Source organism: Ranitomeya imitator, chromosome 1 (assembly GCF_032444005.1).
Source record: "Ranitomeya imitator isolate aRanImi1 chromosome 1, aRanImi1.pri, whole genome shotgun sequence".
NCBI classification, from domain to species: Eukaryota; Metazoa; Chordata; class Amphibia; order Anura; family Dendrobatidae; genus Ranitomeya; species Ranitomeya imitator.
This window is the reverse complement of record NC_091282.1, coordinates 610,576,797-610,599,965: the sequence shown is the minus strand read 5'-3', so window position 1 is coordinate 610,599,965 and position 23,169 is coordinate 610,576,797. Positions and strand designations below refer to the sequence as shown.

General features: G+C 43.4%; 1 protein-coding gene across 5 annotated transcripts in view; it reads right to left on the bottom strand.

The window, feature by feature from the left end:
- LOC138681656 (farnesyl pyrophosphate synthase-like) overlaps positions 1 to 23,169 on the bottom strand; it is a 59,743-nt gene that overhangs the window by 33,760 nt on the left and 2,814 nt on the right. The window contains exon 1 of one of the 5 annotated variants that reach the window (XM_069769369.1): positions 20,586 to 20,711. The exons of the other annotated variants lie outside the window; for them this stretch is intronic. Coding sequence (XP_069625470.1) covers positions 20,586 to 20,615 — 30 coding nt within the window. The 5' untranslated portion in view covers positions 20,616 to 20,711. Of the gene's footprint in view, positions 1 to 20,585; positions 20,712 to 23,169 lie in introns of those variants that run through there. 5 annotated transcript variants of the gene reach the window in all.

The following is a 23,169-nucleotide window of genomic DNA, read 5'->3' as shown; positions in this document are numbered from 1 at the left end:
TATTATAATTTTTCACGTTTTTGTTTTTTTTATGGAGTAGCTTTTTGTGCCACATTTTTTTTGCCATCAAGGTTCTTTTGTATGCTTTTATGGTGTGTCTGATATTCTTTGCCCCGTTACACATAGGTTTGCTATCATTCTTTTATGCTGTCTCTTTTTAACCCTTTCACGACATGCGCAGTAATAGTACGGCGCATGTCGTGTCTCCCCCTTTGATGTGGACTCCGGCGGTGAGCCTACATCAAAGTCGCGACATGTCAGCTGTTTTGTACAGCTGACATGTGCGCGCAATAGCGGCGGGTGAAATCACTATTCACCCGCCGCTATTAACCTGTTAAATGCCGCTGTCAAACGCAGACAGCGGCATTTAACCGGCGCTTACGGCCGGAAATGATGTCATCGCTGACCCCCGTCACATGATCGGGGGTCTGCGATGCATCAGGAAGGTAACCATAGAGGTCCTTGAGACCGCTATGGTTACTGATGCAGGCCTGCTGTGAGCGCCCCCCTGTGGTCGGCGCTCACAGCACACCTCAATTTCTGCTACATAGCAGCGATCTGATGATCGCTGCTATGTAGCAGAGCCGATCAGGCTATGCCAGCTTCTAGCCTCCCATGGAGGCTATTGAAGCATGGCACAAGTAAAAAAAAAGTTTTTAAAAATATGAAAAAAATATACAAAATATAAAAGTTTAAATCACCCCCCTTTCGCCCCATCCTAAATAAAACAATAATAATAAAAAAAAACCTACACGTATTTGATATCGCCGCGTTCAGAATCGCCCGATCTATCAATAAAAAAAATCATTAACCTGATCGCTAAACAGTGTAGCGAGAAAAAAATCCAAAACGCCAGAATTACGTTTTTTTGGTCGCTGCGACATTGCATTAAAATGCAATAACGGGCGATCAAAAGAACGTATCTGCACCGAAATGGTATTATTAAAAACGTCAGCTCGGCACACAAAAAATAAGCCCTCACCTAACCACAGATCACGAAAAATGGAGACGCTTCGGGTATCGGAAAATGGCACTTTTTTTTTTGTAAGCAAAGTTTGGAATTTTTTTTCACCACTTGGATAAAAAATAATCTAGACATGTTAGGTCTCGTGAACTCGTAATAACCTGGAGAATCATAATGGCAGGTTAGTTTTAGCATTTAATGAACCTAGCAAAAAAGCCAAACAAAAAAAAAAGTGTGGGATTGCACTTTTTTTGCAATTTCACTGTACTTGGAATTTATTTCCCGTTTTCTAGTAAAAGACATGGTAAAACCAATGGTGTCGTTCAAAAGTACAACTTGTCGCGCAAAAAATAAGCCCTCACATGGCCAAATTGACGGAAAAATAAAAAAGTTATGGCTCTGGGAAGGAGGGAAGTGAAAAATGAAAACACAAAAATGAAAAAGGGCCGCGACTTGAAGGGGTTAATAAAGATTCTTTTTATGTCAATTTCCTTGTAGCCAAAGATTTTGTTTTTTGGTATTCTTGTGTATAATCAGGTATTTTTAATAAACGTCAATATAATTTTTCATTGGTTTATCTTTGAATACTTTTTTTGGGTGATATATTATGTTTGGTATTCTTTGTTTTTTATGAACAATATATTTATGGTATTTATTTTCTATATAGGTGTTTTACCTCAGCAAATTAACTGCACTAGATTTTCAATTCATTTGGCAACTCACGTGATTAATAAAAGTATGAGTTTTCATGGAGAACACAAAATTGTCTGGGTGACCTTAAACGTGTGTGTGTCCCTGCACTGTATATACGGCTCCCTGCAATACATATATAGGTCACTGCAATGTATATAGGGCTTCCCACAATGTATACGGCCTGCAGTGTATATATTGGGCAATGCACTGTATACATCCTGCAGTGTATATATAGGGCACTGCGCTGTATACGGCCTGCAGTGTATATATAGGGCACTGCGCTGTATACGGCCTGCAGTGTATATATAGGGCACTGCGCTGTATATAGCCTGCAGTGTATATATAGGGCACTGCGCTGTATACGGCCTGCAGTGTATATATAGGGCACTGCGCTGTATATAGCCTGCAGTGTATATATAGGGCACTGCGCTGTATACGTCCTGCAGTGTATATATAGGGCACTGCGCTGTATACGTCCTGCAGTGTATATATAGGGCACTGCACTGTATACGGCCTGCAGTGTATATATAGGGCACTGCGCTGTATACGGCCTGCAGTGTATATATAGGGCACTGCGCTGTATATAGCCTGCAGTGTATATATAGGGCACTGCGCTGTATACGGCCTGCAGTGTATATATAGGGCACTGCGCTGTATACGGCCTGCAGTGTATATATAGGGCACTGTATACGGCCTGCAGTGTATATATAGGGCACTGCACTGCATACGGCCTGCAGTGTATATATAGGGCACTGCACTGTATACGGCCTGCAGTATATATAGGGCACTGCAATGTATACGGCCTGCATTGTATATATAGGGCACTGCAATGTATACAGCCTACAGTGTATATAGGGCACTGCAATGTATACAGCCTACAGTGTATATAGGGCACTGCACTATATATGGCCTGCAGTGTATCTACAGTTACATGAAAAAGTTTGGGCACCCCTATTAATCTTAAGCTTAATGTTTTATAAAAGTTGGGGGTTTTTCAACAGCTATTTCAGTTTCACATATCTAATAACTGTTGGACACAATAATGTTTCTGCCTTGAAATGAGGTTTATTGTACTAACAGAAAATGTGCAATCTGCAATCAAACAAAATTTGACAGGTGCATAAGTATGGGCACCCTTATCATTTTCTTGTTTTAAATACTCCTACCTACTTTTTACTGACTTACTAAAGCACTTTTTTTTGGTTTTCTAACCTCATTGAACTTTGAACTTCATAGCCAGGTGTATGCGATCATGAGAAAAGCTACTTAAAGTGGCCACTTGCAAGTTGTTCTCCTGTTTGAATCTCCTCTGAAGAGTGGCATCATGGGCTCCTCAAAACAACTGTCTAATGATCTGAAATCAAAGATTATTCAACATAGTTGTTCAGGGGAAGGATACAAAAAGCTGTCTCGGAGATTTAACCTGTCAATTTCCACTGTGAGGAACATAGTAAGGAAATGGAAGAACACAGGTACAGTTCTTGTTAAGGCCAGAAGTGGCAGGCCAAGAAAAACATCAGAAAGGCAGAGAAGAAGAATGGTGAGATCAGTCAAGGACAATCCTCAGACCACCTCCAGAGAGCTGCAGCATCAACTTGCTGCAGATGGTGTCACTGTGCATCGGTCAACTATACAACGCACTTTGCACAAGGAGAAGCTGTATGGGAGAGTGATGCGAAAGAAGCCGTTTCTGCAAGCACGCTACAAACAGTCGGCTGAGGTATGCAAAAGCACATTTGGAGAAGCCAATTTCTTTTTGGAAGAAGGTCCTGTGGACTGATGAAACCAAGATTGAGTTGTTTGGTCATACAAAAAAAGTTATGCATGGCGGCCAAAAAACACAGCATTCCAAGAAAAACACTTGCTACCCACAGTAAAATTTGGTGGAGGTTCCATCATGCTTTGGGGCTGTGTGGCCAATGCCGGCACCGAGAATCTTGTTAAAGTTGAGGGACGCATGGATTCCTCTCAATATCAGCAGATTCTTGACAATAATGTTCATGAATCAGTGACAAAGTTGAAGTTACGCAGGGGATGGATCTTTCAGCAAGACAATGATCCAAAACACCGCTCCAAATCTACTCAGGCATTCATGCAGAGGAACAATTACACTGTTCTGGAATGGCCATCCCAGTCCCCAGACCTGAATATCATTGAACATCTGTGGGATCATTTGAAGAGGGCTGTCCATGCTCGGCGACCATCAAACGTAACTGAACTGGAATTGTTTTGTAAAGAGAAATGGTAAAAAATACCTTCATCCAGGATCCAGGAACTCATTAAAAGCTACAGGAAGCGACTAGAGGCTGTTATTTTTGCAAAAGGAGGATCTACTAAATACTGTATACGGCCTGCAGTGTATATATAGGGCACTGCACTGTATACGGCCTGCAGTGTATATATAGGGCACTGCACTGTATACGGCCTGCAGTGTATATATAGGGCACTTCACTGTATACGGCCTGCAGTGTATATATAGGGCACTGCACTGTATACGGCCTGCAGTGTATATATAGGGCACTGCGCTGTATACGGCCTGCAGTGTATATATAGGGCACTGCACTGTATACGGCCTGCAGTGTATATATAGGGCACTGTATATGGCCTGCAGTGTATATATAGGGCACTGCACTGTATACAGCCTGCAATGTATATATAGGGCACTGCACTATATACTGTTATGATACGGTGGTCTAGGAGCAACATGGAACGAGCTCTGAAGGAAGTGGTAACTGTACTGACCGCAGTCCCTAAGCTCAACACAACACTAGAAGTAGCCGTGGAATGCTCCTAACTCTCCCTAGGCATCTCGTCACAGCCTAAGAGCTAACTACCCCTAAAGAAAGAAGCAGGAAAGCTATCTTGCCTCAGAGAAAATCCCCAAAGGATAGATTAGCCCCCCACAAATAATGACTGTGAGTGGAGAGGGAAAAGACATACACAGAATGAAACCAGGATGAGCACAGGAGGCCAGTCTAGCTAAATAGATAGGACAGGATGGAATACTGTGCGGTCAGTATAAAACACTACAAAAATCCACGCAGAGTTTACAAAAAAACTCCACACCTGACTAAAGGTGTGGAGGGCAAATCTGCCTCCCAGAGCTTCCAGCAAGACAGAATTAATTCACACTGATAAGCTGGACAAACATAGAAAGCACAGAATGGATAAGTCCACAAACTATGGACAGAAAAGAGCAAGCAAAAACTTAGCTTTGCTGAACTGGTCAGGATAACAGGGAACTCCAAAGAGATGTGAATCCAACCAGGAACCATTTACAAGTGGCACTGGCTGAAGAAAGAGCCAGGCCTAAATAGCAGAGCAGAAGAGACGATAAGTGGAGGCAGCTGATGACAGCTAACTCCAAGGAGCAGCCATACCACTAGAAACCACAAGAGGGAGCCCAAGAGCAGAACTCACAAAAGTGCCACTTACAACCCCCGGAGGGAGCCCAAGAGCGGAATTCACAACAATATACGTCCTGCAATGTACATACAGAGTACTGCAATGTATACATCTTGCATTGTATATATAGGGCACTGCACTGTATATGGTGTGTCAGAATTTTTTTTCACTTTTAGTCATGAACTTGCAGCTCTCTGGCTCCCCCCTACCCTGCTGGCCAATAAGGGTATTGACAGAGGATAAGAAAAGGGGCACAGCTGCTCTAATTTATGTTGCATATTGCAGCATGTGAGGTGACAGGATGTATATATACCACCGGTTCCTGATAGGAACACATATATATATATATATACCTCGATCCAGTCACCACCAAGTCCCCAACACCACATAAATACGAAAACTCTTACAGGTGGATCGGACACCCGTTTGGTAACGTGAATTTGCGTGGAGTACGTGGTGGATCGCTTATAGAGCAAAAAGGAGGAAACTAGCAAATTTATACGTTTACTCCAGAAGAATCGGCAGTGTTTAGAAAAGATACAAATGATATTACAAAAGAGACAAAATACAAGTATGTACAAACAGTTATGAAATAAAACAGGATGAAAATATGAAACGTACTAAATCTCAGTCACAGCTATGACGTGTCGATAAAGGGGAGGAGAGATCCCACACAAATGATCCAGTACCACAGCATGGTGCTTCAGCTGTCTCTCCTGGCTCTGAATAATTGCCAAAGATGGACGTACCGGTTTTATGTTTTAGCCATAAAATTAGGAACTACCACTTTGATGACCTCACATATGGGCTGTTTTGTGAGAGGTAAACATAACTTGGAAAGTTATGGATAACTCCTTTTTCATTCATATCCTTGGCCTGGAAGCTCGCAGGCCAACGATATTGGCATTATTTTTTCCCTTGCGAATTTACCGTTCTTTAGAGTCCAAACATGGTATGTCTGAGATTTGCTGGTGGGCAGAAATTAATTTCCCAGGTTTCTGATGGCCCTAAATGCTGCAAAAGGTTGCCATGAGTAACCCCAAATGCCGAGATCCTGAAAATCTAATTTTCATGTTTCTGGGTTTAATGTGTGTTATTGAATTTGACTTTGAGTATTTAGCTTATAAGACAAAGGGATCTTTGGGGGAAAAACACACTCAACCCTGCTAGTTCTAGCAGGCAATAAAAACTTACATTCCACACTGACCATTTGCCTGAAAAGGGGGGGGGGGATTCGCAGAGAGGGAGAGGGTCTGCAGGAAGGATTTGGTCCTACAGAAACCAAGGACGAGACGAGGAGTAGGCTAGCTCTGGTTGTAGCCCCCAATGGAAAATAATTAATATCTTCCTGACATAGGGAACCCTGCACTGTATATGTCCTTGTGTAGTGAGTTATCTTTAATGGATACAAACACTCCAATTAATTAATACTAATTATTGATATATATTGATATTGTTTTCAATCAGTTATAATATTCAGTATATCCTTAATTATGGAGTTTGCATAAGTGTCATGATCCCAATGGCAGGGGATCACAAAAAGGACAAGCACAGATACAAACAAGCTCTAGGGCGATGGAACCTGAGCTGACCGCGACCCTGAACCTAACACACAAATAAAAGTAGCCGGGGAACGTGCCTACGATGATCCTAGACGTCTCGCTCCAGCCGAAGATCTAACTTCCCCTATCAGAAGAAACACAGACCTCTCTTGCCTCCAGAGAAATACCCCACAGCAAACAGCAGCCCCCCACATATAATGACGGTGAAATGAGAGGAAAGCACATACGTAGTATGAAAACAGCTTCAGCAAAATGAGGCCCGCTAAAGCTAGATAGCAGAGGATACAAAAGTGAACTGCGCGGTCAGCGAAAAACCCTTCAAAAAACCATCCTGAAATTACTTGAACTCATGTGCCAACTCATGGTACATGAAAAGCAATTTCAGCCCACTAGAGCAACCAGCAGCAGAGAATCACATATCTGCAGGCTGGACTAAAAACCAAATTAAGCAAAACACAAAACAGGAAAATCCAAACTTAGCTTGTCCAGAAGGTTCTAGGAGCAGGGAGCAGAGGTAACAAGACACACTGGATACATTGATAACCGGCGAGGAAATGCCAGCAAAGCCAGGTTAAATAGGAAACTCCCATATGCTGATGGAACAGGTGGAACCCAGAAACCCAGGAAAGACAAGTCACCCAGTACCATCAGTAACCACCAGAGGGAGCCCAAAAACAGAACTCACAACAGTACCCCCCCTTGAGGAGGGGTCACCGAACCCTCACGAGAACCACCAGGGCGACCAGGATGAGCCCTATGAAAAGCGCGAACCAAATCATCAGCATGAACATCCGAGGCAACCACCCAAGAATTATCCTCCTGACCATAACCCTTCCACTTGACCAAATACTGGAGTTTCCGTCTGGAAACACGAGAATCCAAGATCTTCTCCACAACATACTCCAATTCTCCCTCCACCAGCACTGGAGCAGGAGGCTCAAGAGAAGGAACAACAGGTACCTCATACTTCCGCAACAACGACCGATGAAACACATTATGAATAGCAAACGATGCCGGGAGATCCAAACGAAACGACACAGGGTTAAGAATTTCCAAGATCCTATAGGGACCGATGAACCGAGGCTTGAACTTAGGAGAAGAGACCTTCATAGGAACAAAACGAGAAGACAACCACACCAAGTCACCAACAAGAAGTCGAGGACCCACGCGGCGACGGCGATTAGCAAACTGCTGAGCCTTCTCCTGGGACAACTTCAAATTGTCCACCACATGACTCCAAATCCGATGCAACCTATCCACCACCATGTCCACTCCAGGACAATCAGAAGGTTCCACCTGACCAGAGGAAAAACGAGGATGAAACCCCGAATTACAAAAGAAAGGAGAAACCAAGGTAGCAAAACTAGCCCGATTATTAAGCGCAAACTCGGCCAGCGGCAAAAAGGTAACCCAGTCATCCTGATCAGCAGAAACAAAACACCTTAAATAAGTTTCCAAGGTCTGATTAGTTCGTTCAGTCTGGCCATTCGTCTGAGGATGGAATGCAGACGAAAAGGACAAATCAATGCCCATCTTAGCACAGAAAGTCCGCCAAAATCTAGACACAAACTGGGATCCCCTGTCAGAAACGATGTTCTCAGGAATCCCATGCAAACGAACCACATTCTGAAAAAACAGAGGGACCAACTCAGAGGAGGAAGGCAACTTAGGCAAGGGTACCAGATGAACCATTTTAGAAAAGCGATCACACACAACCCAGATGACGGACATTTTTTGAGAGACAGGGAGATCCGAAATAAAGTCCATGGAAATGTGCGTCCAAGGCCTCTTCGGGATAGGCAAAGGTGACAACAATCCACTGGCCCGAGAACAGCAAGACTTAGCCCGAGCACAAACCTCACAAGACTGCACAAAAGAACGCACATCCCTCGACAAGGAAGGCCACCAAAAAGACCTGGCCACCAAGTCTCTAGTACCAAATATTCCAGGATGACCTGCCAACGCAGAAGAATGGACCTCGGAGATGACTCTACTGGTCCAATTATCCGGAACAAACAGTCTCTCAGGCGGACAACGATCAGGTTTAGCCACCTGAAACTCCTGCAAAGCACGTCGCAAGTCTGGGGAGACAGCAGACAAAATCACCCCATCCCTAAGGATACCAGAGGGCTCAGAATTTCCAAGGGAGTCAGGCACAAAACTCCTAGAAAGAGCATCCGCCTTCACATTCTTTGAACCTGGCAGGTATGAAACCACAAAATTGAAACGAGAGAAAAACAGTGACCAACGAGCCTGTCTAGGATTCAGACGCCTGGCAGACTCAAGGTAAATCAAATTTTTGTGATCAGTCAAGACCACCACACGATGTCTAGCACCCTCTAGCCAATGACGCCACTCCTCAAATGCCCACTTCATGGCCAAAAGTTCCTGATTACCAACATCATAATTCCGCTCAGCCGGCGAAAACTTTCTAGAAAAAAAACGCGCATGGCTTCATCACTGAGCCATCGGAGCTTCTCTGTGACAAAACCGCCCCCGCTCCAATCTCGGAAGCATCAACCTCAACCTGAAAAGGGAGCGAAACATCTGGCTGACGCAACACAGGAGCAGAAGAAAACCGGCGCTTAAGTTCCTGAAAGGCCTCCACAGCCGCAGGAGACCAATTAGCAACATCAGCACCCTTCTTAGTCAAATCCGTCAAAGGCTTAACAACACTAGAAAAATTAGTTATAAAACGACGATAGAAATTAGCAAAGCCCAAGAACTTCTGTAGACTCTTAAGAGATGTAGGCTGCGTCCAGTCACAAATAGCCTGAACCTTGACGGGATCCATCTCAATAGTAGAAGGGGAAAAAATATACCCCAAGAAAGAAATCTTCTGGACTCCAAAGAGACACTTTGAGCCTTTTACAAACAAGGAATTGGCCCACAGGACCTGAAACACCTTCCTGACCTGCTGAACATGAGACTCCCAGTCATCAGAAAAAAACAAAATATCATCCAAATACACAATCATAAATTTATCCAGATATTCACGGAAAATATCGTGCATAAAGGACTGGAAGACTGAAGGAGCATTAGAAAGTCCAAAAGGCATTACCAAATACTCAAAATGGCCCTCAGGCGTATTAAATGCGGTTTTCCACTCATCACCTTGCTTTATTCGTATAAGATTATACGCACCCCGAAGATCAATCTTAGTGAACCATTTAGCCCCCTTAATGCGAGCAAACAAATCAGTCAACAATGGCAAAGGATACTGATATTTTACGGTAATCTTATTCAAAAGACGATAATCTATACAAGGCCTCAAGGAACCATCTTTCTTGGCCACGAAAAAAAAACCTGCTCCCAAAGGGGACAAAGATGGACGGATATGTCCCTTTTCCAAGGACTCCTTAACATAATCCCGCATAGCAGTATGCTCTGGCACTGACAGATTGAACAAACGACCTTTAGGAAATTTACTGCCCGGAATTAAATTTATAGCACAATCGCAATCCCTGTGAGGAGGAAGCGAACTGAGCTTAGGCTCCTCAAAAACATCCCGATAGTCAGACAAAAACACAGGAATCTCAGAAGGAGTAGATGAAGCGATAGAAATCGGAGGTGCATCATCATGAACCCCCTGACAACCCCAGCTTAACACAGACACTGATTTCCAGTCAAGGACTGGATTATGAGTTTGTAACCATGGCAGACCAAGTACTAGAACATCATGCAAATTATACAGTACCAGGAAGCGAATCACCTCCTGATGAACGGGAGTCATACGCATGGTCACTTGTGTCCAGTACTGAGGTTTATTCATAGCCAAAGGTGTAGAGTCAATTCCCTTCAAAGGAATAGGGACTTCCAGAGGCTCCAGACTAAACCCACAGCGATTGGCAAATGACCAATCCATAAGACTCAGGGCAGCGCCTGAATCCACATAGGCATCGACGGAAATGGATGATAATGAACAAATCAGAGTCACAGACAGAATGAACTTAGACTGTAAAGTACTAACCCCTGACGAAGCCACTGAGTGTGGCGACACGCGTCGGGTCAGCGTATCCCCTGTCTCCACTCCCCAGGTGGTCCTGAGTGTGTCCAGCAGCCCTTGGCTCTATTTTACATGCCGTGATTGAGCTTTGGTCATCTAGCCCCAGAGGCTTTGGTAACTGTGTGCATGCCTCTTCAGCATGGGAGTCTCTGCAGCTTTGGCACATTGAGTCTCGTACTTACTCTGCTAATAGATCTATTAGTCTTTGAACCTGATTCTGCGCTCAGCTGGGCTGGTTATCTGCACCTCCATATGTATCTTTATTCATTTCTATGGCAATTGGGGTTCATGTCTAGATGACTTTTTTTTTTTTTTTTTTTTTTTTTTTTTATGTGTTTGCACCATGGATACTGCCTTCACTATAACATGGTGCATCTAGGCATTGTGGATCTCCTTACAAGTCATTGTGACATATGCTGAATGTGCTAGCTATATGACTATTTGTGTACTTGCCATTTAGCTCTCTTTTTCAATATATTTTTTGTATGATAAAATAAGGTGCTGTTCACATAGACATCACACTCGGTAATAGTTAGGATTTTCTTTATATTTGTCATCTATTGATACTGGGGAGTTGGTTCATACAGGGGGATGGCTCTATTTTGGGCCTAAGTGTACCATGTGTAGGTCACATGGATGACCAATGTTTTAACCCCTTCATGACCAGGGGATTTTTCGTTTTTCCGTGTTCGTTTTTCGCTCCCCTCCTTCCCAGAGCCATAACTTTTTTATTTTTCCGTCAATTTGGCCATGTGAGGGCTTATTTTTTGCGGGACGAGTTGTACTTTTGAACGACATCATTGGTTTTAGCATGTCGTGTACTAGAAAACGGGAAAAAAATTCCAAGTGCGGTGAAATTGCAAAAAAAGTGCAATCCCACATTGGTTTTTTGTTTGGCTTTTTTGCTAGGTTCACTAAATGCTAAAAATGACCTGCCATTATGATTCTCCAGGTCATTACGAGTTCATAGACACCAAACATGACAAGGTTATTTTTTATCTAAGTGGTGAAAAAAAATTCCAAACTTTGCTAAAAAAAAAAAAAAAAAAAAAAATTGCGCCATTTTCCGATACTCGTAGCGTCTCCATTTTTCGTGATCTGGGGTCGGTTGAGGGCTTATTTTTTGCGTGCCGAGATGACGTTTTTAATGATAGCATTTCGGTGCAGATACGTTCTTTTGATCGCCCATTTTAATGCAATGTCGCGGCGACCAAAAAAACGTAATTCTGGCGTTTCGAGTTTTTTTCCCGCTACGCTGTTTAGCGATCAGGTTAATACTTTTTTTTATTTGATAGATCGGGCAATTCTGAGCGCGGCGATACCAAATATGCGTAGATTTGATATTTTTTTTATTGATTTATTTTGATTGGGGCGAAAGGGGGGTGATTTAAACTTTTATGTTTTTTTTATTTTTTTCACATTTTTTTAAACTTTTTTTTTAACTTTTGCCATGCTTCAATAGCCTCCATGGGAGGCTAGAAGCAGGGACAGCACGATCGGCTCTGCTACATAGCAGCGATCTGCTGATCGCTGCTATGTAGCAGAATTGCACGTGTGCTGTGAGCGCCGACCACAGGGTGGCGCTCACAGCGACGGGCAATCAGTAACCATAGAGGTCTCAAGGACCTCTATGGCTACAATGGAGACGCATCGCCGACCCCCGGACATGTGACGGGGGTCGGCGATGACGTCATTTCCGGCCGCCCGGCCGGAAGCGGTAGTTAAATGCCGCTGTCTGCGTTTGACAGCGGCATTTAACTAGTTAATAGGTGCGGGCAGATCGCGATTCTGCCCGCGCCTATTACGGGCACATGTCAGCTGTTCAAAACAGCTGACATGTCCCGGCTTTGGTGCGGGCTCACCGCGGAGCCCTGCATCAAAGCAGGGGAGCCGGCATCGGACGGTATAGTACGTCCGATGCCGGTAAGGGGTTAAATGTTTTTAATGTGTGCTCTATGTGGTTTTCTGTGTCCGTTTATACACTTTTGAATAAAATTTGCCTTTTTTTACTTGATCCGTGCCTCCGGTGATCCCCGATTTTTGGTCTATTTCTTTCTCTTCTTTTTTGAGACTGTAAAGTACTAATGGCAACAGACTTATCAACCTTTTTTGTGCGTTTAGAGCATGCTGATATAACATGAGCTGAATCACCACAATAAAAGCACAACCCTTTTTTCCGCCTATACTTTTGCCGTTCACTTCTGGACTGAATTCTATCACATTGCATTATCTCAGGTGACGGTTCAGACGACACCGCCAAATGATGCACAGGTTTGCGCTCCCGTAAACGCCGATCAATCTGAACAGCCATAGTCATAGACTCATTCAGACCAGCAGGCGCAGGGAACCCCACCATAACATCTTTAATGGCCTCAGAAAGGCCATCTCTAAACTTTGCAGCCAGAGCGCACTCATTCCACTGAGTAAGTACCGACCACTTCCAAAATTTTTGACAATAAACAAAATATAACAGAAAGCATGGAAAGTCTACTTCTAAAGCAGATAGATGAAGCTGCAACCCATAATGAGGTCCTGGTTATGGGGGACTTTAACTACCCGGATATTAACTGGGAAACAGAAACCTGTGAAACCCATAAAGGCAACAGGTTTCTGCTAATAACCAAGAAAAATTATCTTTCACAATTGGTGCAGAATCCAACCAGAGGAGCAGCACTTTTAGACCTAATACTATCTAATAGACCTGACAGAATAACAAATCTGCAGGTGGTTGGGCATTTAGGAAATAGCGACCACAATATTGTACAGTTTCACCTGTCTTTCACTAGGGGGACTTGTCAGGGAGTCACAAAAACATTGAACTTTAGGAAGGCAAAGTTTGACCAGCTTAGAGATGCCCTTAATCTGGTAGACTGGGACAATATCCTCAGAAATGAGAATACAGATAATAAATGGGAAATGTTTAAGAACATCCTAAATAGGCAGTGTAAGCGGTTTATACCTTGTGGGAATAAAAGGACTAGAAATAGGAAAAACCCAATGTGGCTAAACAAAGAAGTAAGACAGGCAATTAACAGTAAAAAGAAAGCATTTGCACTACTAAAGCAGGATGGCACCATTGAAGCTCTAAAAAACTATAGGGAGAAAAATACTTTATCTAAAAAACTAATTAAAGCTGCCAAAAAGGAAACAGAGAAGCACATTGCTAAGGAGAGTAAAACTAATCCCAAACTGTTCTTCAACTATATCAATAGTAAAAGAATAAAAACTGAAAATGTAGGCCCCTTAAAAAATAGTGAGGAAAGAATGGTTGTAGATGACGAGGAAAAAGCTAACATATTAAACACCTTCTTCTCCACGGTATTCACGGTGGAAAATGAAATGCTAGGTGAAATCCCAAGAAACAATGAAAACCCTATATTAAGGGTCACCAATCTAACCCAAGAAGAGGTGCGAAACCGGCTAAATAAGATTAAAATAGATAAATCTCCGGGTCCGGATGGCATACACCCACGAGTACTAAGAGAACTAAGTAATGTAATAGATAAACCATTATTTCTTATTTTTAGTGACTCTATAGCGACAGGGTCTGTTCCGCAGGACTGGCGCATAGCAAATGTGGTGCCAATATTCAAAAAGGGCTCTAAAAGTGAACCTGGAAATTATAGGCCAGTAAGTCTAACCTCTATTGTTGGTAAAATATTTGAAGGGTTTCTGAGGGATGTTATTCTGGATTATCTCAATGAGAATAACTGTTTAACTCCATATCAGCATGGGTTTATGAGAAATCGCTCCTGTCAAACCAATCTAATCAGTTTTTATGAAGAGGTAAGCTATAGGCTGGACCACGGTGAGTCATTGGACGTGGTATATCTCGATTTTTCCAAAGCGTTTGATACCGTGCCGCACAAGAGGTTGGTACACAAAATGAGAATGCTTGGTCTGGGGGAAAATGTGTGTAAATGGGTTAGTAACTGGCTTAGTGATAGAAAGCAGAGGGTGGTTATAAATGGTATAGTCTCTAACTGGGTCGCTGTGACCAGTGGGGTACCGCAGGGGTCAGTATTGGGACCTGTTCTCTTCAACATATTCATTAATGATCTGGTAGAAGGTTTACACAGTAAAATATCGATATTTGCAGATGATACAAAACTATGTAAAGCAGTTAATACAAGAGAAGATAGTATTCTGCTACAGATGGATCTGGATAAGTTGGAAACTTGGGCTGAAAGGTGGCAGATGAGGTTTAACAATGATAAATGTAAGGTTATACACATGGGAAGAGGGAATCAATATCACCATTACACACTGAACGGGAAACCACTGGGTAAATCTGACAGGGAGAAGGACTTGGGGATCCTAGTTAATGATAAACTTACCTGGAGCAGCCAGTGCCAGGCAGCAGCTGCCAAGGCAAACAGGATCATGGGGTGCATTAAAAGAGGTCTGGATACACATGATGAGAGCATTATACTGCCTCTGTACAAATCCCTAGTTAGACCGCACATGGAGTACTGTGTCCAGTTTTGGGCACCGGTGCTCAGGAAGGATATAATGGAACTAGAGAGAGTACAAAGGAGGGCAACAAAATTAATAAAGGGGATGGGAGAACTACAATACCCAGATAGATTAGCGAAATTAGGATTATTTAGTCTAGAAAAAAGACGACTGAGGGGCGATCTAATAACCATGTATAAGTATATAAGGGGACAATACAAATATCTCGCTGAGGATCTGTTTATACCAAGGAAGGTGACGGGCACAAGGGGGCATTCTTTGCGTCTGGAGGAGAGAAGGTTTTTCCACCAACATAGAAGAGGATTCTTTACTGTTAGGGCAGTGAGAATCTGGAATTGCTTGCCTGAGGAGGTGGTGATGGCGAACTCAGTCGAGGGGTTCAAGAGAGGCCTGGATGTCTTCCTGGAGCAGAACAATATTGTATCATACAATTATTAGGTTCTGTAGAAGGACGTAGATCTGGGTATTTATTATGATGGAATATAGGCTGAACTGGATGGACAAATGTCTTTTTTCGGCCTTACTAACTATGTTACTATGTTACTATGTTGCTTCATCTTGCCCCTGAGAGAGGGCCAACAAAGCTTTTTCAGCCTGAATCTCTTGGTTAGGTTCCTCATAGAGCAAACCCAATGCCAGAAAAAACGCATCTGCATTAAGCAACGCAGGGTCCCCTGGTGCCAATGCAAATGCCCAATCCTGAGGGTCACCCCGCAGGAAAGATATAATTATCTTGACTTGCTGAGCAGGGTCTCCAGAGGAGCGAGATTTCAAAGAAAGAAACAACTTGCAATTGTTGCTAAAATTCAGAAAACGAGATCTATCTCCAGAAAAAAACTCTGGGACAGGAATTCTAGGTTCAGACATAGGAGCATGTACAACAAAATCCTGTATATTTTGAACCTTAGTGGCAAGATTATTCAGGCTGGAAGCCAAACTCTGGACGTCCATGATAAACAGCTGAGATCAGAGCCATTCAAAGATTAAGAGGAGGAGGAAGTAGCCAGGCTGCAATAAGGCTAGGCAGCAAACTCTGAGGGGGAAAAAAAAAAAAAAAAAAAAACTTCCTCAGACTACTTATCCTCCTACTTCAGCCAATACAATTAACACTTTGTGGGCCGGTTATACTGTCATGATCCCAATGGCAGGGGATCACAAAAAGGACAAGCACAGATACAAACAAGCTCTAGGGCGATGGAACCTGAGCTGACCGCGACCCTGAACCTAACACACAAATAAAAGTAGCCGGGGAACGTGCCTACGATGATCCTAGACGTCTCGCTCCAGCCGAAGATCTAACTTCCCCTATCAGAAGAAACACAGACCTCTCTTGCCTCCAGAGAAATACCCCACAGCAAACAGCAGCCCCCCACATATAATGACGGTGAAATGAGAGGAAAGCACATACGTAGTATGAAAACAGTTTCAGCAAAATGAGGCCCGCTAAAGCTAGATAGCAGAGGATACAAAAGTGAACTGCGCGGTCAGCGAAAAACCCTTCAAAAAACCATCCTGAAATTACTTGAACTCATGTGCCAACTCATGGTACATGAAAAGCAATTTCAGCCCACTAGAGCAACCAGCAGCAGAGAATCACATATCTGCAGGCTGGACTAAAAACCAAATTAAGCAAAACACAAAACAGGAAAATCCAAACTTAGCTTGTCCAGAAGGTTCTAGGAGCAGGGAGCAGAGGTAACAAGACACACTGGATACATTGATAACCGGCGAGGAAATGCCAGCAAAGCCAGGTCAAATAGGAAACTCCCATATGCTGATGGAACAGGTGGAACCCAGAAACCCAGGAAAGACAAGTCACCCAGTACCATCAGTAACCACCAGAGGGAGCCCAAAAACAGAACTCACAACACATAAGGTCATTGAAGTTTAAATGTCAAACCAGATGACCCATCTTGTAGAAGGTCATTTGTTGTTTAGTAACTGACCAGTTATTTATTAGTAAATGTACGTATTTGTTGTCAGTAACTGACTGGTTTAAGGGTATGTGCACTGTTATGATCCGGTGACCTTGGAGCAGCATGAAAACTTTCACTGGAGTAAGTGGTAACTATACTGACCGCAAATCCTGATCTTAACACCACAACTAGAAGTAGCCGTGGGATGTACCTAACAACCTAGACACCTCGTCACAGCCGGAGGACTAAATACTCCTATAGATGGAAATAGGAAGACTATCTTGCCTCAGAGCAGAACCCCAAAGGATAGGCAGCCCCCCACAAATATTGGCGGTGAGTAGGAGAGGAAAGACACACACAGGCAGAAAAACAGGATTTAGCACAAGAGGCCACTCTAGCTAAAATAGGAAAGGATAGGACAGAGTTCTGTGCGGTCAGTATTAAAACCCTTCCAAAAATATCCACAGCAGATTATACAAAAATTCCTCCATCTAACTAAAGACGTGGAACGTATATCTGCTGCAACTCCAGAGACTAATACACTCAGAGCAGGAATACAATCAAAAACAAAGCACACAGCTTGTGTGCCATGGAAAAAGAAACATACACTTATCTTTGCTGAATTGGCAGCTAAGCAGGAGAAGCCAGGCAGAGATCCAACACTTCCCAAGAAACATTGACAACTGACAAGGACTAATGAGTCCTGCAAACCTAACTACCCCAGTCAGAATTGCAATTAGCAGATACACCTGTCCAGGACTGCAGCCCCGGGACAACTGCATTACCACCTACAACCACCGGAGGGAGCCCAAAAGCAGAATTCACAACAGTGCACACGTTGCGGATTCTGCTGTGGATTTTTCCGCAGCGGATTTGGAAAATCCGCAGTGCAAAACCACTGCGGTTTTCACTGCGGGTTTTGTAGCGGTTTCTTCTGCGGATTCCACTGCGGTTTTACAACTGCAGTTTCCTATTGGTGCAGGTGTAAAACCGCTGCGGAATCCGCACAAAGAATTGACATGCTGCGGAAAATAATCCGCTGCGTTTCCGCGCGGATTTGTCCGCAGCATGTGCACAGCGTTTTTTTTTCCCCATAGGTTTACATGGTACTGTAAACTTATGGAAAACTGCTGCGGATCCGCAGCGTCAAATCCGCTGCGGATCCGCAGCAAAATCCGCAGCGTGTGCACATACCCTAAGGAGGTTTCCTCCTGGCATTCCAATGACCATCAAAGTTTTTTACTGAAATACATTAGACAGTATCTACTATATAATTGTCTAGGGGTCACTTCCGTCTTTCTGTCCTTCTGTCTGTCCTTCTTTCTGTCATGGATATTCATTGGTCGCGGCCTCTGTCTGTCATGGAATCCAAGTCGCTGATTGGTCTCGCCAGCTGCCTGTCATGGCTGCTGCGACCAATCAGCGAAGGCCACAGTCCGATTAGTACCTCCTTACTCCCCTGCAGTTAGTGCCCGGCGCCCACTCCATACTCCCCGCAGTCACCGCTCACACAGGGTTAATGCCAGCGGTAACGGACCGCGTTATGCCGTGGGTAACTCACTCCGTTACCGCCGCTATTAACCCTGTGTGACCAAGTTTTTATTATTGATGCTGCCTATGCAGCGTCAATAGTAAAAGGATCTAATGTTAAAAATAATAATAATAAAAAAAATCATTATATACTCACCTATATACTCATGTGACTGCGACGTCATCACGGATCCTGCGCTACCAATCCTGGGACCGGAAGCTGCCGAATGCACCGCACACAGGCGACATGACTACAAGGGCTCCGTCGGAAGGTGAGTATATGTTTATTTTTTTATTTTTTAACCTGTGACATACGTGGCTGGGCAATATAGTACGTAGCTGGGCAATATACTACGTGGCTGTGTGCTGTATATTACTTCGCTGTGCAATATACTACGTGGCTCTATGCTGTATACTACGTCACTGGGAAGTATACTACGTCACTGGGCAATATACTACGTCGCTGTGCAATATACTACGTGACTGGCCAATATACTACGTGGCTGGGCAATATACTACATAGCTGGGCAATATACTATGTAGCTGGGCAATATACTAAGTGACTGGGCAATATACTACGTGACTGGCCAATATACTACTTGGCTGGGTAATATACTACGTAGCTGGGCAATATACTACGTAGCTGGGCAATATACTACGTGAGTGGGCAATATACTACGTGACTAGGCAATATACTACGTCGCTGGGCAATATACTACGTCGCTGGGCAATATACTACGTGACTGGCCAATATACTACGTGGCTGGGCAATATACTACGTGACTGGGCAATATACTACGTGACTGGGCAATATACTACGTGACTGGGCAATATACTACGAGGGCTGTGCAATATACTACGTGGCTGGGCAATATACTACGTTGACATGCATATTCTAGAATACCCGATGCGTTAGAATCGGGCCACCATCTAGTAAGATATAAAAGGGAGACATGCAACAGGGAGAGGGGCTGACAAGGAACACTCACATGGAAGAGAGATGAGAGAGAGAGAGAGAGACAGACTGATGACCTGTACCATAATGTAATGTAAGAATAGTGTTATTTTACTGTTTTTAGTGACTGTGTATTTTCTTATTATTCATCACAATTCTTTGAACCGTAACAAAACAGTCCTGCAGTGTAAATATATGGGGAACTGCACTTTATACGTCCTGCACTGTATATATAGGGCAGTACACTGTATATATAGGGCACCCTGCACTGTATATATAGGGCAGTACACTGTATATAGGGCACCCTGCACTGTATATATAGGGCAGTACACTGTATATAGGGCACCCTGCACTGTATATATAGAGCAGCACTGTATATAAGGCACCCTGCACTGTATACATCCTGCAGTGTATATATAGGGCAGTACACTGTATATAGGGCTCCCTGCATTGTATACGTCCTGCAGTGTATATATAGGACATCCTGCACTGTATATATAGGGCAGTGCACTATATATAGAGCTCCCTGCACTGTATATATAGGGCTGTACAATGTACTGTATATAGTGCACCCTGCAATGTATATATAGGGCAGTACACTGTATATAGTGCACCCTGCAATGTATATATAGGGCAGTACACTGTATATAGGGCACCCTGCAATGTATATATAGGGCAGATCACTGTATACAGGGCACCCTGCACTGTAACCGTCCTGCACTGTATATATACAGTCATGGCCAAAAGTATTGACACCCCTGCAATTCTGTCAGATAATACTCAGTTTCTTCCTGAAAATGATTTTAAACACAAATTCTTTGTTATTATTATCTTCATTTAATTTGTCTTAAATGAAAAAACACAAAAAGAATTGTCCTAAAGCCAAATTGGATATAATTCCACATCAAATATAAAAAAGGGGGTGGACAAAAGTATTGGCACCGTTCGAAAAATCATGTGATGCTTCCCTAAATTGTGTAATTAACAGCACCTGTAACTTACCTGTGGCACCTAACAGGTGTTGGCAATCACTAAATCACACTTGCAGCCAGTTGACATGGATTAAAGTTGACTCAACCTCTGTCCTGTGTCCTTGTGTGTACCACATTGAGCATGGAGAAAAGAAAGAAGACCAAAGAACTGTCTGAGGACTTGAGAAACCAAATTGTGAGGAAGCATGAGCAATCTCAAGGCTACAAGTCTATCTCCAAAGACCTGAATGTTCCTGTGTCTACCGTGCGCAGTGTTATCAAGAAGTTTAAAGCCCATGGCACTGTGGCTAACCTCCCTAGATGTGGATGGAAAAGAAAAATTGACAAGAGATTTCAACGCAAGATTGTGCGGATGTTGGATAAAGAACCTCGACTAACAGCCAAACAAGTTCAAGCTGCCCTGCAGTCCGAGGGTACAACAGTGTCAACCCATACTATCAGTCAGCGTCTGAATGAAAAGGGACTGTATGGTAGGAGACCCAGGAAGACCCCACTTCTTACCCCGAGACATGAAAAAGCCAGGCTGGAGTTTACCAAAACTTACCTGAAAAAGCCTAAAACGTTTTGGAAGAATGTTCTCTGGTCAGATGAGACAAAAGTAAAGCTTTTTGGGCAAAGGTATCAACAGAGAGTTTACAGGAGAAAAAAAGAGGCATTCAAAGAAAAGAACACTGTCCCTACAGTCAAACATGGCGGAGGTTCCCTGATGTTTTGGGGTTGCTTTGCTGCCTCTGGCACTGGACTGCTTGACCGTGTGCATGGCATTATGAAGTCTGAAGACTACCAACACATTTTGCAGCATAATGTAGGGCCCAGTGTGAGAAAGCTGGGTCTCTCTCAGAGGTCATGGGTCTTCCAGCAGGACAATGACCCAAAACACACTTCAAAAAGCACTAGAAAATGGTTTGAGAGAAAGCACTGGAGACTTCTAAGGTGGCCAGCAATGAGTCCAGACCTGAATCCCATAGAACACCCGTGGAGAGATCTAAAAATGGCAGTTTGGAGAAGGCACCCTTCAAATATCAGGGACATGGAGCAGTTTGCCAAAGAAGAATGGTCTAAAATTCCATCAGAGCATTCTAAGAAACTCATTGATGGTTACCAGAAGCGGTTGGTCGCAGTTATTTGGGCTAAAGGTTGTGCAACCAAGTATTAGGCTGAGGATGCCAATACTTTTGTCTGGCCCATTTTTGGAGTTTTGTGTGAAATGATCAATGTTTTGCTTTTCGTTTCATTCTCTTTTGTGTTTTTTCATTTAAGACAAATTAAATGAAGATTATAATACTAAATAATTTGTGATTGCAATCATTTTCAGGAAGAAACTGAGTATTATCTGACAGAATTGCAGGGGTGTCAATACTTTTGGCCATGACTGTAGGGCAGATCACTGTATATAGGGCACCCTGCACTGTATATATAGGGCAGTACACTGTATATAGGGCACCCTGCACTGTATATAGGACAGTACACTGTATATAAGGCACCGTGCACTGTATATATAGGGCAGTACACTGTATATAGGGCACCCTGCACTGTATATAGGGCAGTACACTGTATATAGGGCACTACACTGTATATAGGGCACTACACTGTATATAGGGCACCCTGCACTGTATATAGGGCAATACACTGTATATAAGGCACCGTGCACTGTATATATAGGGCAGTACACTGTATATAGGGCACCCTGCACTGTATATAGGGCAATACACTGTATATAGGGCACCCTGCACTGTATATATAGGGCAGTACACTGTATATAGGGCACCCTGCACTGTATATATAGGGCAGTACAGTGTATATAGGGCTCCCTGCACTGTATATATAGGGCACCCTGCACTGTATATAGGGCACCCTGCACTGTATATAGGGCACTGTGCACTGTATATAAGGCACCGTGCACTGTATATATAGGGCAGTACACTGTATATAGGGCACCCTGCACTGTATATAGGGCAATACACTGTATATAGGGCACCCTGCACTGTATATATATAGGGCAGTACACTGTATATAGGGCACCCTGCACTGTATATATAGGGCAGTACAGTGTATATAGGGCTCCCTGCACTGTATATATAGGGCACCCTGCACTGTATATAGGGCAGTACACTGTATATAAGGCACTGTGCACTGTATATAAGGCACCGTGCACTGTATATATAGGGCAGTACACTATATATAAGGCACCGTGCACTGTATATATAGGGCAGCACACTGTATATAGGGCACCCTGCACTGTATATAGGGCAATACACTGTATATAGGGCACCCTGCACTGTATATAGGGCAGTACACTGTATATAGGGCACCCTGCACTGTATATATAGGACAGTACACTGTATATAGGGCACCCTGCACTGTATATAGGGCAGTACACTGTATATAGGGCACCCTGCACTGTATATATAGGGCAGTACAGTGTATATAGGGCACCCTGCACTGTATATATAGGGCAATACACTGTATATAAGGCACCGTGCACTGTATATATAGGGCAGTACACTGTATATAGGGCACCCTGCACTGTATATATAGGGCAGTACACTGTATATAGGGCACCCTGCACTGTACATATAGGGCAATACACTGTATATATAGGGCACCCTGCACTGTATATAGGGCAGTACACTGTATATAGGGCACCCTGCACTGTGTATATAGGGCAGT